At 44.8% G+C, this 18,517-nt stretch overlaps 1 protein-coding gene across 3 annotated transcripts in view; it reads left to right on the forward strand.

Moving 5' to 3' along the window:
• The first annotated feature begins 405 nt into the window (after nt 1-405).
• The window catches only part of SLC29A4 (solute carrier family 29 member 4), a 123,876-nt gene continuing 105,764 nt past the window's right edge, over nt 406-18,517 (forward strand). The window contains exons 1-2 of one of the 3 annotated variants that reach the window (XM_073633109.1): nt 799-949; nt 11,067-11,184. Coding sequence is in view for 1 of the 3 variants with exons in the window: in XM_073633107.1 (XP_073489208.1) it covers nt 874-949 (76 nt within the window). In the remaining 2 variants the exon portion in view is untranslated. Of the gene's footprint in view, nt 1,066-11,066; nt 11,185-18,517 lie in introns of all 3 variants that reach the window. The other 2 variants (XM_073633108.1, XM_073633107.1) reach the window with 2 other exon arrangements.

The raw sequence follows: 18,517 nt of genomic DNA on the forward strand, positions 1-18,517 counted from the left end.
ATGTATAATCTAGTTGCTTCTAGGATGGTGGACTTTAAAGGAGTTGTAAAGGCAGAAGGCTTTTTATCTTAATGCATTCTATTCGATTAGCACCGCTAAAACGACGGTAAAGCGCCGCTAAAAATAACGACGTTTACTGCCGACGCCCGCCCCAGTGTGAAAGTAGCCCAACTCTAAACTGGTAACCTGTAAAAAATTTGAAAGCGTCGCTTATGGAGATTTTTAAGTACTGAAGTTTGGCACCATTCCATGAGTGTGCACGATTTTAAAGTGTGACACGTTAGGTATCTATTTACTCTGCAAAACATCATCTTTTACATTTTACCAAAAAAAAAAAAAATGGGTTATATGTGTTTTTTTTTTTTGCATTAAAATTCAATAAATTGTATTTTTTCCCAGAAAATTGCGTTTGAAAAAATTGCTGCGCAAATGTGACATGAATTACAATTACTGCCCTTTTATTCTCTAGGGTCTCTGCTAAATATATATAATGTTTGGAGGTTCTCAGTAATTTTCTAGCATAAAAAAAAAAAAAAAAAGATTTTTTTCATGGAGAGAAAAGACAGAACTGGCCTGGGGTGGAAGTGGTTAAAAGAAACAAATCCTTTAGAACCATTTTATAGATGGGTCAGATGTAATATATTGGATTTTTGTTTTATGGTGTTACATCAGAACACAAACAACAGGCTGAAATCCATAAAGAGGGGGAATAGTGAAATGGAGAAAGAGGAAGGAATGAGATACCATAGGGGGGCATCCATAGAGAGAGGGGGGATGGAGAACACAGGTATCACAGAGAATAGAGGGGTGTACATGTGAGACAGACAGGGGAGGAAGGCTTCAGGATGGAGACAGCGAGGCTGGGTTTATCATATGACCTGGACAGGAGATCGGGAGCGCGCACAGCATACAAGAAGCAGCGGGGGCGCGCACGGGAGGAAGCCTGTAGGTAGGGATGTGATTGCTGTCCTCCTTCATACAACAAGCTGGGATCCTTCGTGCAGGCGGGGTGTGCAGTGCATTGTTGATCACCATCGGAGCTGTCCATTGTGCTGATCCGGACTGGTAAGGTGGATGTTGTGTGTCCGGGATCATTAGAGGAGCTGTCAGACAGATGGCCGGAAATCGCGGGGGTGGGGGTGTCACTGATGATGGGGGACCTGTTGGGTGTCAGAGGGCTGTGTGTTCTATGGAGGATCACTGTGTACATCAGACCTGGGATAATCAACAGATGATCAGATCCTGTAGAGGAGGAGAGTGTGATCGGATATATAGGACACATCCACCCTTCTTCTCCACTGCAGATCCCAGCCACAGAATCCATCCCACATACACTGTACACAACACTCTATATATACACTCTATATACAGCCACAGAATCCATACCACATACACTGTACACAACACTCTATATACACTCTATATACAGCCACAGAATCCATCCCACATACACTGTACACAACACTCTATATATACACTCTATATACAGCCACAGAATCCATCCCACATACACTGTACACAACACTCTATATATACACTCTATATACAGCCACAGAATCCATCCCACATACACTGTACACAACACTCTATATACACTCTATATACAGCCACAGAATCCATCCCACATACACTGTACACAACACTCTATATATACACTCTATATACAGCCACAGAATCCATACCACATACACTGTACACAACACTCTATATACACTCTATATACAGCCACAGAATCCATCCCACATACACTGTACACAACACTCTATATACACTCTATATACAGCCACAGAATCCATCCCACATACACTGTACACAACACTCTATATACACTCTATATACAGCCACAGAATCCATCCCACATACACTGTACACAACACTCTATATACACTCTATATACAGCCACAGAATCCATCCCACATACACTGTACACAACACTCTATATACACAACATGGACACATCACAGCTCACTCAGCTCAGAGAGGCAACGTGCACTTTCTATATGTGATGTTTTTATTATGCTGTAGTCCAATATAGATATAGAAATGATATTAAAGTAGTATTAACCCCTTTATGACTGCCCAACACCTATGCGCAGTGGCAAAAAGGGTGGGATTTAGCACCCACTCGCCACACATATGTATCACGGGGCGGGCGGCGCTTATGTGCTCAGAGAGCGCTCCCAACACAGAGCCTGAACTGTCAGAAACAGCTCTCCGTCTGGACTAAAGATCAGCAGCTGGCGGGACTGTTCATGTGACACTGAGGCACGTGATAGTCGATCCTTCCCACCTCCCCCCAGGAGTTCAGAACTATTTAAAACATTGCTGGGTCAGGCAGGAAGGAGTTAAAGAGGGTGCCCCCCCCATCCTTACTTTATAAACCTGCTATTGATGACCGGGGGGGGGGGGGGGAGCAATCATTTTACACCATTCCATAAAGAAATCCCATCGCTCCACAAATGAAACAATGGGACAAGGGGATTTATACATGCCTTAAAGCGGAGATCCAGACAAAAATACAACTAGGTATTTTGTACCTTTTTGAAGTGTACAAATGTGTACTTCCGTCCTAACGCCACCACAGTGCTGTACGTAATTTCTGCATCTGGATCGGCCCCCTCCTACTCCTCCCCCCCCCACTGCCCTCTGGGACCTGTGTGTGTCCCAGAAGACGACTAGGCCATTCAGAAAGTGCAGCATGATTTGCGCAGTAGGAAAATGGCTGTGAAGCCTGAAGGCTTCACTGCTGGTTTCCCTTAGTTGCAATGGCGGCGCCTGCACCCGAGCCGACGACTTTGGGGGGCTGACATCGCAGGGTCCCTGGACAGGTAAGTGTCCTTACTTTAAAAGTCAGCAGCTACATTATTTGTAGCTGCTGACTTTTACATTTTTTTTTTTAAGGCTGTAACTCCACTTTAATATCAAACATTGGAAAAATATAGGAAACAAAAATTCAAGAAAAAGGGAATATACATTTTTATTGATACGTAAATCCACAAAAGAAAAATCCCATTGCTCCATGAAAGAAACAATTGGACAAGGGGATTAATATGTACCTCAATATCAAACAGGGGAAAAATATATGAAACAAAAATTTTAAAAATGTATATACAATTTTATTGATATATTAAAATCCTATTGTATAAAAATCACATCATATCAACTACCATCCAATCACAAAAAGGGGGTTCATTGAAGATGTGAAAGTAGACAAATTGACGCGTTTCACTTGACATAATCAGGATCCAATTTCTTGTCTTTAATGTGACATATGGTAGCTGACAACGAAACATACAGTATTACAGCACCAATAATATTGTATGTTTCTGTCAGCTACCATATGTTACATTGAAGACAAGAATGAACCCCTATTTGTGATTGGATGGTAGTCGATATGATGTGATTTTTATACAATAGGATTTTAATGTATCAATAAAATTGTATATACATTTTTAAAATTTTTGTTTCATATATTTTTCCCCTGTTTGATATTGAGGTACATATTAATCCCCTTGTCCAATTGTTTCTTTCGTGGAGCGATGGGATTTTTCTTTATCGAATAATGTAACTAAATTTTTGGGGAAGGTACCTGTATAATTTTCACATGAGGTCCTCCACCTATATTGTATGAAGAAAGCAATCATGCTTATCTATATCCTTGTGACTTTTCCATCATATTTACCTATTTTTGTCCCTCCTCTGTGCTGCCCGGGTGCCCGTTCCCTTGCTTTTAAAATGTCTGGTACTGAGCATGTGAGATATGAAGCTCATAACGTCATGCACGTTCTCTCGCTTGTGTGCCATGCAACAATGTATGCACCTGTTGGGGGAAAAACAACCTTCCACAAGAAGCTTTTTTTTTTCCACCAGCAAGTGAATGTCATTTCATATGGTGCATGCACAAAATGAGCGCATGACCTCATGCACTTCATCTCACGCATGTGCGGAATGACAATACTGTGAGATCTCATGGTTTTGGTGCGGAATTCCTGAAGGCCATGGTGACGTTGCCTTCTCAGGAAGCATCTGTGCGACCGGTCATCATGGCCTTCAGGAGAACCATGAAGTGGTAGAGAAAAAAAATAAGTAAAAAAAAAAACAAAACATTAACCGCTTCCTGTCTGGCCATAGTAAATAAACGGCTGGACTAGAGCTGCACAATTCTGTCTAAAATGAGAATCACGATTTTTTTGCTTAGAATAAAAAGATCACAATTCTCTCACGATTCTCGCGCGTAAAATCTTTCACATTATACAAAAAAATTGGGCTAATTTTACTGGTTAGTTTTTTTGTTTTTTTTTAATTCATTAAAGTGTAATTTTTTTCCCCCAAAAATTGCATTTGAATGACTGCTGCGCAAATACAGTGTGACATAAAAATATTTCAACAACCACCATTATATTCTCTAGGGTCTCTACTAAAAAATATATATATATAATGTTTGAGGGTTCTAAGTAATTTTCTAGCAAAAAAAAATGATTTTAACTTGAAACCAACAAATGTCAGAAAAAGGTTTAGTGTTTAAGTGGTTAAACTTCCCTCATTTTCACACCAAAGTATATTCCTTTGATCTAAAGGACAAATTGTTACAATGTTTCTACTTAACCACTTCGCATCCAGGCCAATTCTGACATTTCTCTCCTACATGTAAAATTCATCTTTTTTTGCTAGAAAATTACATGGAACCCCCAAAACATTAGATATGTTTTTTTAGCAAAGACCCTAGAGAATACAATGGCGGTCGTTGCAACTTTTTATCTCACACGGTATTTGCGCAGCAATTTTTCAAACAGGTTTTTTTTGGTTATGCTTTAAAAAAAAACAAAACATTAAAGTTATCCCAATTGTTTTGCATAATGTAAAAGATAAAGTTACGCCGAGTAAATAGATACCTAACATGTCATGCTTCAAAATTGCACACGCTCGTGGAATGGTGCCAAACTTTGGTATGTAAAAATCCCCATAGGCGACACTTTAAATTTTTTTACTGGTTACATATTTTGAGTTACAGAGTAGGTCTAGGTGTAGAATTATTGCTCTCGCTCTAACGTTCGCAGCGATACCTCACCTGTGTGGTTTGAACACCGTTTTCATTTGTGGGCGGGACTTAGGTATGCGTTCGCTTCTGCGTGCAAGCACACAGGGACAGGGGCGCTTTACTTTTGTTTTTTATTGTTAATTTTATTTTTTTATTTTGACACTTTAAAAAAAAACAAAAAGATCACTTTTATTCCTATTACAAGGAATGTAAACATCCCTTGTAATAGGAATATGGCATGACAGGTCCTCTTTACAGTGAGAAATGGGGTCAATAAGACCCCACATTTCACCTCTAGGCGGGGAAGCCTGAAATAAAAAAAAAATTAACGATCTCGGCTTTCCAGCTGAGGCGCCGCATTCGTTTGAATGCAGAGGCCGGGCGTGACGTCATAACATCTGGTCCGCCGGAAATCTCTATGATCACCATCCGGGGCCGGCGGATCCTGTCTCCGACTCACCGATGGAAGCGGTGAGTTGGTAGCAGTACCAGAGGGCAGCGAGAGGGGGGGTCTTCCCCTTCCGCCGCCCATAAGAACGATCAAGCAGCGGGACAGCTGCTATGATCCTTCTTATGGTGTAGGGAATCGCCGGCACTAAAAGAAGACATCTGAATGATGTCTGTAGCTGCAGGCATCATTCAGATAGAAGGTACGTCAAGGATGTCCCTGGACGTACCTTGGGCGGGAAGTGGTTAAGTTCCACTGCTAAAGAATGTTGTGATTCTTGGCAGACTGCCCATTTTCTTTTCCTTTCTTTTGATGGCTGTCGGCTTTAGCAGAGCAGAGAGAATTCTCTGCATAGAAGGAATTGGGAAATACTTTTTTCAAGATCACAACGGGGAAAAAAATTGCAATAACGATTCTTCACGATTAATCGTGCAGCTCTAGGATGGACAGGAGCAGCGCCAATGCTGGTGAACGCACTGGTACGTCCTCCCACATTGCCAGCTCGTGCGCAATCTCTAGAGCACACAGAGGCAGGATTGATGACCAATCACAGAGAGCAGCTGAACAGTAGTAATCAATTATGTCATTATTTACTACAGTTTGAGTTCTTTGATTGGCCAAAGCGATCAGATGCGGCCATGTACCATGTGATAGCTGTGACCAATCACTGTAGTACACAAAGTTTCTAGACTGAAACCTTTACACAGTCTTATCCTGATTGCTTATTACAGTGAGCGATCACACAAAAAAAATCTCTGATCTCTTCCCCCTCCTCCCCCTAGAGTAGTACAGTGTCACTATGGTAACACTGCACTACTCTGGTGACAGTATGTAAAAAATAAAAAATGTATAAATATAGATTATACATTTATTAATAAACTAGAAAGGTAGTTAGTACATCACACCTAAATTTCCAAATATATATATATATACCATAATTTGAAGACTCCATAACTTTCACACAAACTAAATAACATCCACTGATTTGGGTCATTTTTACCAAAGAAATGCAGCAGAATAACATTTGGCTTAAATTTATGAAAAATACATTTTTTTATTTACAAAATGTTTTAACAAAAAGAAAGAAAAGGATTTTTTTTTTAATTTTCGGTCTTTTTTTCATTTATATAACAAAAAATTAAAAACCCAGTGGTGATTAAATCTAACCAAAAGAAGGCTCTAGCAGTCTAAAAAAATGATAATCATATAAAATGCCTGAGTAATTGTCATTCAAAGTGTGACTGAAAGCTGAAAATTGGCCTGGACAGGAAGGGGTGATGATGTAATCTTCCCACAGGCCAATCAAGAGGCCAAAAACCTGGTATATGGAAATAGCCCAGGGAGAAGGAGACGGGTTGGTGAGGGATGTGACTGTTGTATCACTGAAAAGTGGAGCTGAGAATTTTACAGTTTAGTTCTGCTTTAATACATCAAAACTGGAGTAGAGATTCTGGAGCAGCTGTGCTTGGCAACCAGTCAGCTTCTAATTTTAGCTTGTTCAGTTAAGCTTTGAAAATGAAAGATAGAAGCTGATTGGTTGGCAGAAACAGCTGCTCCAGATTCTGTCTAGCCCTTTTTAAATGACACTTACTGAAAACAATACAATAAACCTTTCCCAGTAAACTATTTGTTAAAATTCATATCCCAATTTACAGCTTTCAATGCAACTGTCTCCTACTCTCTCAGTGCTGCTTCCCTGAACGTCTGGTCTTCACAGGAAAGATTTACCAGCGGACAGTGCAGCTTGCTGAACCAGCTAAAATTCGATCCATCTATGACTGGCTTAAACCTGTTCACATTTCCCTTCACTCTGTGTTCTATTAAAGCGGAGCTCCGCCGAAAAAAAAAAAAATTAAAAGGCAGCAGCTACAAATACTGCAGCTGCTGACTTTTAAATTAAGAACACTTACCTGTCCAGGGCGCCCACTATGTCCTTACCCGAAGCTGACCTGTCCCTCGGTTCCCGGGTGCAGGCATCGGCATTTTCAGTAAGGGAATCAGGAAGTGAAGCCTTGCAGCTTCACAGCCTGATACCCTACTGCGCATGTGTGAGTCGCGCTGCGCGAGTAATGGTTAACAGATGAGTTATAACTGACTATAGCATTTGCTGAGAAAACCCTGCTTTACAAATGCAACGCAAGTTTTTATGTTCCACCAGGTTTTGGAGGGGTAGTGAGGGGAAGTAGAATTCTAGGCTAAACCTAATTAATCTTAAAAATGTCCCCTCCCCTTCTAACAACTATGCTGATTAACCTGTATAAGAAAGATATATATACTTATCTATGTTCAGCCCGCTCAGGTCCAGTCATGTGATCAGCCTCCCTTGTGTTAGTCAGTGGCATGCAGCTGAGGAGGGAGCGAATGGGCCATCGGAGTCCATGGGTGACATCACCACACCCAGGCAGTGGTGGCTGGTGGGTTGTTTTTTTTGGGGGGGGCAAACAACCACCTACCCGGTCGCCCAGCAAACCCCCTTCCTCCCCACACTGTCAGTCGTTTGGGTCACCCCCCATGCGGTTATCCAGCCCCGCATTTACCCCATCTAGGTCGAGGGGCGGGCAGTGCTCCAGCAGGTGGAGGCTTCCATCACATCTCCTCCTCCTCTGCATCAAGGCAGCTTCCGCTGTGCGTCTCCTCTCTCCTCCCCCCTCCTATTAACACACAACTGGGTGGGCTCAGGGCAAAGTGCTCTGCGCCCCAAGCCCACCTTGTTTTGAAGCCTATTAGAACCTCTGGCTCTAATTACGTGCTTAGATTAGGGGGCCGGAATCATGGACGCCCCTTATTGTCAAGGGCTCACTCCTCTCCCCTGTTGCTGCCACTGTCTGACAGAGGGGTGATCATGTGACCAGACGGCAGTGACCCAAAAATAGGTAAGTATGTACATTTTTACACCTTTCTTACACAGGTTAGTCATCATTGGTGTTAGGAGGGGGAGGGAACATTTTTTAAGACTAGTTAAGTTTAGCTTGAAATTGTACTTTAACTACTTCATCTCTCACACCTGTTCACCCCCTATGGACCAGAGCAATTTTTACATTTCTACTATGGACTTGTTTGTTTGGCAATAACTTTGTCATTACTAAAGATAACATGCTGATACATACAATATAGTGTTTTTTTCTTTAAGGATTAACAAAGCTTGCTTTTTATGATATTGTCTGGCAACAATGATTTATTTTTATTTTTTTCAATCCTCTCGTTCCTTTCTTTCTCATTCCTTAGACAATAAAACACAGCAAAACTAAGCAGTGTTAGTTTAAAAATATATAGTACTAGTGCACAATACATGTGCACATTTTACTCTGTAATTTGTCCTGTTAAAAGCAACATGAAGATTATGATTCTGGTACATGCATTGCAAAGTTATTTACAAATTATTTATTTTTTTTTACAAGAAAAACAAATGAATTTTAATTTTTTTTCCAATTTTGCACTTTTTTTTAATGGGAAATGTGTAATATATATGTTTAAAGTAAAAAATATTAACAAACAAAACAAAAAAATTTATATTGATAGTTTATAAAATAGAAAAAAAAAATTGTCAGAAAAATAATATGATGAGAGAAGGAGACTGATGCCCCGTACACACGACCAGTTCCGACGGAATTCCGCTCAAGCAGTCTTGCATACACACGGTCACACCAAATTCCGACCGTCCAGAACGCGGTGACGTACAACATGTACGACGGGACTAGAAACAGAAGTTCAATAACCAGTAGCCAATAGCCTCCGTCTCGTACTTACTTCTGAGCATGCGTCGTTTTTGGTGCATTGGAACAGCATACAGACGAGCGGTTTTTCTCTATCTAAGTCCGTCTGAATTTTCGTCAGAAAAAGTCCGATGGGGCATACACACGGTCAGAATATACGATGAAAAGCTCCCATCGGACTTTTTCTGTCAGAAATTCCACTCGTGTGTACATGGCATAAGGGGTAAGTTAGGGCTGTATAGATAAAACTAAGGGTTAATAAGGGGTTAAACAGGGGAACATTTTATTTTTTTAACCGCTTGCCGACCAGCCGTCATCATTATACGAATGTATACTACATTGTATCTTTGTATAATCAGTGTTGTTCATAAACACTGATTCAGACTGCTTTTTTGACAGCTAGAGCTGCCGACTTCTTCTCTGGGTATGTTGTAATGCTGGTGTTCTACTGAATAGTGCCCTCCATCGAAAAGTGCATGCGCAGAATGGAAGGGCACTCCAGCTGATTTCCCGATCAGCTGGCGTGAAGTCACCATAGCGCATGCGCACATCGTAGGAGGCTTTTTACGACGGGAGATACCATTTCACGGGCACAATTGAAAGCAATGCAAAGAGCGGAGGGACACCGTAGTTGTCAGATTGAGCCTCGCTGTTGCAGGGTGGGTTTTGTCTGTGTTGCAACCCGCCCTTAGACACAGGCAAAACCCGCTGTGCCACTCAGACAAAACCGCACCTTAAGCACACTCTAAACCCGCGCTGCAACAGCGAGGCACAATATAACAAATACTGTGTCCCTTCGCTGTTTGTATAGCATTCATTTGTGGCCATCAAATGGTATCTCCCATCAAAAAAAAGCCTTCTACGATGTGCGCATGCGCTGTGGGCACGTCAAGCCAGCTGATCGGGAAATCAGCTGGAGTGCCCTTGCGTTATGCGCATTCACGGGTACTCTTCGATGGAGGGCACAAATCGACAGAACACCGGCATTACAATATACTCAGGAAAAGAAATCAGTATACTTGGAGGGGGATCCCAGAACTAGGGCAAAGAGACTGGAAGTGCTATACGCCCTGTGTACAATGATAGAGTTTTTTTTTTTTTGCACGTGTAGCACCTACAAAGTCTGCTAGTTAAAGAAGCGCTATAGTAAAAATATTGTATTCTGGTAACTTTATGGGTTTACTACCTGTAATGATGCCATATGGTAGATACCTTTTTATTTTACTTTATATATGTTTTATTTATTTTTATTTTATTATTTATTTCAGGTACTTATATAGCGCCGTCAATTTACGCAGTGCTTTACATATACATTGTACATTCACATCAGTCCCTACCCTCAAGGAGCTTACAATCTAAGGTCCCTAACTCACATTCATACATACTAGGGACAATTTAGACAGGATACAATTAACCTACCAGAATGTCTTTAGAGTGTGGGAGGAAACCGGAGGAAACCCACGCAGGCACAGGGAGAACATGCAAACTCCAAGCAGGTAGTGTCGTGGTTGGGATTCGAACCAGCGACCCTTCTTACTGCTAGGTGGAAGTGCTATCCACTGCACCACTGTGCCACCCATTATTTTACTTTATATATGTTTTATTTCTTTCTCTGGTATAAGTGACAGTTACAGTGGTTGCCACAAACCATATGGGGTGACAGCACTGCTGCACAATTTCACTGCAGAATAAACAGTGTTGTCATCCTGGTAAAGGAAGTGGACACATAACGGCAGTGTTAAAAATTAATATAATTATGTTACTGGGAACTCTTGTATGAATGCTATTGACAGATTGTATCATTGTATCTAAATGTTTAATTTGCCCATAGTTACCCTTTTAAGTTTTTAAACATTTTCCGTTTCAGAAACCTCTGTAAATATACAGATCTTCATATTCGAAAACAATTTCTGCCTCAAGTGTACTCAGCTGCCTTGAACATCCTGTTTTAGAGCCCAGCCACAGCACATTTTCATAGCGGAGAGGTTAGTTGTTTGTCCTGTGCCTCCATGCCTCCATCTGGCTTTCATTTTATCTGATCACCCTCTGGCTGTAATTTACTTCTCCTTATTTCTGCAATGAATGGTCCAGCTTTCCCTGTCACTGCAGGCAAGTCAGCTCTGTGTTTGCTCACACAATTACTGTCAGCAACTAAGACAAATATACAGTATGTTCTGTACATTCCCCACTACTCACTGAGGTGCTGATCTCTCAGTCATGACAGAGTCACTAAACTGCACCCGGTGTAAATCCAGAGCGCTCTCCTCAGACACAGGCCCACCTGCTCTTTGTAGGGTACCAGCCCACAGCTGCCTAGTGCAGTATATTCACTGAACTACTAATCTGTGAGTTGTATACATATACAGTATATATAGCCTTAAATATATAAATATTTACATGCATATGCAACAGCATATTAGTCCTCTTTTACATGGGGCATACTAAAGCGAACGCCTGTGGAGAGCCATGTTAGTACAAGAGAGCTGTGCACCAGCATGGATGTCAGATTATGAGCATCGTCTGTGTCTATTCAATATTTTGTACTTTTTGCTATAATAAATATCCCCATTTTTTTGCCCTAATTTTTTCCTCATTTCAGGCCGATATGTGTTCTTCTACATATTTTTGGTAATAAAAAAATTAGCAATAAGCATATAGTGATTGGTTTGACAAAAGTCATAGCGTCTACAAAATAGGGGAAAGAATTATGGCATTTTTAATATTATTATTTTTTTTTTACTAGTAATGGTGGTGATCAGCGATTTTTATGGGACTATGACATTATGGCGGGCAGATCGGACACTTTTGACGCATTTTTGGGACCATTGACAATTATATAGCGATCGGTACTATAAAAATGCACTGATTACTGTGTCAATGTCACTGGCAGGGAAGGGGTTAACACTAGGGGGTGAGCAAGAGGTAAACTGTATTCCCTTGTGTGTGTTCTAACTGTAGGGGGATGGGGCCGAATAGAGGAGATGACAGGTCGTTGTTCCTAGCTAGTAGGAACACACGATCTGTCTGTTCTCTCCCCACAGAAGAGGGATTTGTATGTTTACACACACATGTCCTTGTTCTGGCTCTCGTGGCCGGCAGTCAAAGATACCGCTGGCCACGCGCACCGGCACCACCACAGTGCAGCGCGCATGCGCGTCTTCTATCCCTGCTTAAAGGGACCGACATACAGCTACGACGAATCTTGGGAACGTGCCAACCTGCCGCAGAATAATGACAGCGGCTGGTCGGCAAGTTGTTAAACCTCAGATTAGCCCCAAGCCCTACACCTCTAAGTTAGCAGTTCCCAATAGCTGCTCATTTACTAGTGCAAAGTGAGAGCAGGTAGCTTGGTGCGCCCGAATCAGCACCGGGACCAGATCTAGCATGTCTGATGTGAGCGCGCAGTAAAAAATATCGGGGGCAGAGGATTGGAGGTCAGTAGTTTGTAGGGCGGTGTACAGAGGCCAGCATAACAGAGAATGGGAGGTTGGCATGGGAGTGCACGGGGGTCAACAAAGGACAGGAGCCTGTAGGGTGGAGAACAGGGTTCAACACGGTGGTTAGCAGGGCAAAAATCAGGGGTCAGCAGGGCAATTTGCACAGGTCAGCAGGACAGTGTACAAGGGTTATCAGTGCAAAGGTTGGGGTCAACAGGGCAGTGTACAAGGGTCAGCAGGGCATAAGACAGGGGTCATTAGGGTGGAAGACAGGGGTCAGCATGGCAGAGGATGGGCCAGCAGGGCAGAGGACAGGAATCAGCAGGGCAGAGAATGTGGTCAGCAGGGTAGTGTACAGGGTTCAGCAAGGCATAGGACAAGGGTCAGCAGGGAAGAGGAACAGGTCAGCAGGGAGGTGGACAGGGTCAGCAGGGAAGAGGACGGGTGTGACGAGAGGGCCTGTGGAACTCAGAATACATCTTATGTCTAAGTCACCCTGTGCCATCCTGGCACAGGGTGAGTGAGAAAATATATCTTGGACTACTTAAAATGGGACAGTAATATTTGTCCACAATATCTCCCAGGATGTATGTAGAGACTATTATTGGTTTGGTTGATTCTGAACTCAACCTGTTAATTGAGTGAGCTGATCACATTAGCCTCCAGGACTGGCTAGGAGACGAACTGTTGATGAATAGGCTGAGGAGGGGGGGGGGATTGTTGTTTGTATTGTTAATTGTAATTAGCTCCAGCTATTGTGTTTATACTACTGTGTGAAGCTCGGTGCCCACAAGTCTGTCATCTGGTCTGGATAAATCTTTTAGTTAATTAGCTCATGTTAATTATGTTAATTAGGTTACAGTTGTATTGTTAGAGGAGGTTCCAACGGCATATAAAGTCTTGTAATTTTGATTCTAAATAAAACAGTTCATGTTAGCAATAAGCAAGTGTCTCCTTGTTTTGTGCTCAGAGAGGTTGGAATATCTGATATCTGTATACAGACTGGGAGGAAGTGGTATATGAAGGAAGCACTCAAGCGGAGTGTGGGACGTTCCGTGACATTGGTGGCAAGCAGCGGGAAAGCTTCCTGCAGTCTGGGACATCCAAACTTCCATCTGGATCCAAGGTCCAGATAGCAGGAGAGGAGAGGTACAGATACCAGCTGCCATGGATGAGGAATTCAGAAGGAGGTTGCGAGAGATGCAGATACAGCACAGAGGACCAGTATCAGAGCAGGTCCTGCTGGGATGGTGTGACTCTATTCGCTGCAAACTCTGGAAGGAAGCACTAGCCCGTGAGCAGCGACACCAGGGAAAAGTTCTCCCCTCCATCGAGGAAAGGTACTGGTCGCAGTACAGACTGCGGGTGCGGTTTTTGGGAGAAAAAACGCACAAGAAGCAGACAGCTGAATTAAGCAGGCTGGTCTGGGCAGAGATAAAGCTGGATGACAGCTACAGAGCCCTCCGGTGGCATGTATCCCAAGCATGTCCCTGGATAGCGGATAACAGCCCAACGGAGGGCTTAAGCTACGGCAGCTTGGGACTGTTGTATGTGAAGCTGACAGGGGACCCTAACTTTGGGAGTGATTTGGAGTGGCGGGTGGACGAAATCATGGATTTCAGAGAAGGGCTACTGAACATTTTGGAAGTGCACTGGGCACAGGAAGATTTGGAGTTTCTGGCCGTTCAGGAATGGGAGCTGGAGATCACCTACAGATGGCTGCTAGACATTGCTGAGTGCCAGGGCTGGGCTCCCTTTGCCTGGGACTATCAGGAAATACCAGCTGACAACCCTGAAATCCTGGCTGAAGAGTCGGCAATGTGGCAGAGCAATAGTGTGCTTTGCCAACCTGCCCCCGCAGCTATGGAGGCGGAGGTCTTATGGCGGATGCAGCAAGTGCTGACTGACCTTGATGATCCTGTTTCTGCATGGGATGATCTTGGATGGAGGAATGTGCCTGTCCAGCAGCATGCCAGAGAATCTGCAGCGGAAAATCTGGAGATTGCCATCCCCAAACCTGAAGTGCTGACAACTGGGCAGAGCTCTGCTAACCTCTGCCCAGCACTGATAGCATCTTCTGGATTCCATGGACAGGAGATGGTGAACCTCCATCCCCAGAAACCAGTTGCAGAGACAGGGGATTTGATAGACTTTTCTGCTGAGGAAGAACCATCGGGTGAGCCCCCAGCAGAAGAGTTGGGATTAGGGCCAAACTTCATTGCGCTCTGCTCAGCACTGATGGCATCTTCTGAGTTCCACGGACAGGAGATGGTGAACCTCTATCCACAGACACCAGTTATAGAGGTAGGGGATTTAATAGACTTTTCTGCTGAGGAAGAACAACCTGATGAGCCTCCAGCAGAAGAGCTGCTATTGGGGCAAAACTTCACTGTGCTCTGCCCAGCACCAACAGCAGTATCTGTGGAGTTACAACAAACTTCTCCAGCTGAAGATCTGGCAACCGGACAGAGGGTCCAAGACCTCTGCCCCACACCTGTGGCAGTTTCGGAGGCCCAGGGTGAGAAGGTGGCAATCACTTCCCAGCAGCAGATACAGGGGGAGAAGGGAGAGGAGGTGTGTGTTGTCCTCCCCAACAGTTGGCCAGGGTGGAGGAAGCAGCCTTCCCTCCCCAGCAAAGATCAGTGCACCTGGGAGACAGTACCATAGACATGTCGTCCAAGCAACCAGATGAGGGAATGGAAAAGGAAGCAGCCGGTTCACCTCCCCAATGGCAGCTACACAGTTTGGGAGTGGAGGAAGCCAGCCTCCTGCCCCAACGGTTAGCCGGAGCAGAGGATGCGGAGTCCCCAGCAGAAGTGCTGGCAACAGGGCAGAGTGTTACCAACCTCTGCCCAGCACCGGCAACAACTACAGAGTTCCAGGGAGGCGGGGCAGTCGGCCTCCCTCCCCAACAGTTAGCCGGAACAGATGGTGTGGGGTTTCCAGCAGAAGGGCTGGCAACAGGGCCGAGGACTGCTGGACTCTGCCCTCAACTAACAGAGGATGGATTTCCTGTGAAGGTGGATGGGACTTCGGTCTCCACCTGTATACCCCAGGGATGCTGGGCAGTGGGCCCAGATCCCCAACAGCATGACAGAGTGAGCCCAGACACCCTGTCTTCTCTCCAGCGGCAGAAAGGGCTCCAGGGAGAAGGGCCAGTCCAGGCCTCTCCCCAGCGGCAGATATGTTCTCTGAGAGAGGCAGAGGTTGGCTGGGTGAGTAATGCTTTGTTTGCAACAATTTATTTGGGGTACTGTGTGGGTACAGGCATTAGAGGACTGGAGCTACTTACTAACTTCGGAGTCAACCCGTCTGGCTCCTCCTGTGTTAGTCTTCTGCCGAAAGGGGAGAGATGTGACAGGAGGGCCCGTGGAACTCAGAATACATCTTATGTCTAAGTCACCCTGTGCCAGGATGAGAAAATATATCTTGGACTACTTAAAATGGGACAGTAATATTTGTCCACAATATCTCCCAGGATGTATGTAGAGACTATTATTGGTTTGGTTGATTCTGAACTCAACCTGTTAATTGAGTGGGCTGATCACATTAGCCTCCAGGACTGGCTAGGAGACGAACTGTTGATGAATAGGCTGAGGTGGGGGGGGGGAGATTGTTGTTTGTATTGTTAATTGTAATTAGCTCCAGCTATTGTGTTTATACTACTGTGTGAAGCTCGGTGCCAAGTCTGTCATCTGGTCTGGGTAAATTTTTTAGTTAATTAGCTCATGTTAACCACTTGACGACCGCCTCACGCCGATGTACGTCGGCAAGGCGGCACGGACAGGCAAAATCACGTACATGTACGTGATTTGCCTTCCGCGGGTGGGGGGTCCGATCGCCCCCCCCCCCGGTGCCCGAGGCGGTCGTCTTTTGTTCCCCGGCGATCGGAGGTGAGGGGGAGGCCATCCATTCGTGGCCCCCCCCTCGTGATCGCCGCCGGCCAATGGGAACATTCCTTTGCTGCTGTATGCTAAACAGCAGCAAAGGAAATGATGTCATCTCTCCTCGGCTCGGTAGTTTCCATTCCAGCGCCGAGGAGAGAAGACATCACTGTGAGTGAAAACACACTACACAACACAGTAGAACATGCCAGGCACACAAAGCACCCCGATCCCCCCCCCAATCGCCCCCCGATCACCCCCCCCCGTCACAAACTGACACCAAGCAGGTTTTTTTTTTTTTTTCTGATTACTGTATTGGTGTCAGTTTGTGACAGTTACAGTGTTAGGTCAGTTACTGTTAGCCCCCTTTAGGTCTAGGATACCCCCCTAACACCCCCTAATAAAGTTTTAACCCCTTGATCACCCCCCGTCACCAGTGTCGCTAAGCGATCATTTTTATGATCGCTGTATTAGTGTCGCTGGTGACGCTAGTTAGGGACGTAAATATTTAGGTTCGCCGTCAGCGTTTTATAGCGACAGGGACCCCCATATACTACCGAATAAATGTTTTAACCCCTTGATTGCCCCCTAGTTAACCCTTTCACCACTGATCACCGTATAAGTGTTATGGGTGACGCTGGTTAGTTCGTTTATTTTTTATAGTGTCACCCGCCGTTTATTACCGAATAAAGGTTTAGCCCCCTGATCGCCCGGCGGTGATATGCGTCGCCCCAGGCAGCGTCAGATTAGCGCCAGTATCGCTAACACCCACGCACGCAGCATACGCCTCCCTTAGTGGTATAGTATCTGATCGGATCAATATCTGATCCGATCAGATCTATACTAGCGTCCCCAGCAGTTTAGGGTTCCCAAAAACGCAGTGTTAGCGGGATCAGCCCAGATACCTGCTAGCACCTGCGTTTTGCCCCTCCGCCCGGCCCAGCCCGGCCCACCCAAATGCAGTATCGATCGATCACTGTCACAAAACACTAAACGCATAACTGCAGCGTTCGCAGAGTCAGGCCTGATCCCTACGATTGCTAACAGTTTTTTTGGTAGCATTTTGGTGAACTGGCAAGCAAGCACCAGCCCCAGGCAGCGTCAGGTTAGCGCCAGTAGCGCTAACACCCACGCACGCACCGTACACCTCCCTTAGTGGTATAGTATCTGATCGGATCAATATCTGATCCAATCAGATCTATACTAGCGTCCCCAGCAGTTTAGGGTTCCCAAAAACGCAGTGTTAGTGGGATCAGCCCAGATACCTGCTAGCACCTGCGTTTTGCCCCTCCGCCCGGCCTAGCCCAGCCCACCCAAGTGCAGTATCGATCGATCACTGACACTTACAAAACACTAAATGCATAACTGCAGCGTTCGCAGAGTCAGGCCTGATCCCTGCGATCGCTAACAGTTTTTTTGGTAGTATTTTGGTGAACTGGCAAGCACCAGCCCCAAGCAGCGTCAGGTTAGCGCCAGTACCGCTAACACCCACGCACGCAGCATACACCTCCCTTAGTGGTATAGTATCTGAACGGATCAATATCTGATCCGATCAGATCTATACTAGCGTCCCCAGCAGTTTAGGGTTCCCAAAAACGCAGTGTTAGTAGGATCAGCCCAGATACCTGCTAGCACCTGCATTTTGCCCCTCCGCCCGGCCCAGCTCAGCCCACTCAAGTGCAGTATCGATCGATCACTGTCACTTACAAAACACTTAACGCATAACTGCAGCGTTCGCAGAGTCAGGCCTGATCCCTGCGATCGCTAACAGTTTTTTTGGTAGCTTTTTATTGAACTGGCAAGCACCAGCGGCCTAGTAAACCCCGGTCGTAGTCAAACCAGCACTGCAGTAACACTTGGTGACGTGGCGAGTCCCATAAGTGCAGTTCAAGCTGGTGAGGTGGCAAGCACAAGTAGTGTCCCGCTGCCACCAAGAAGAAGACAAACACAGGCCCGTCGTGCCCATAGTGCCCTTCCTGCTGCATTCGCCAATCCTA

This window comes from Aquarana catesbeiana, linkage group LG06, assembly GCF_042186555.1.
Source record: "Aquarana catesbeiana isolate 2022-GZ linkage group LG06, ASM4218655v1, whole genome shotgun sequence".
NCBI classification, from domain to species: Eukaryota; Metazoa; Chordata; class Amphibia; order Anura; family Ranidae; genus Aquarana; species Aquarana catesbeiana.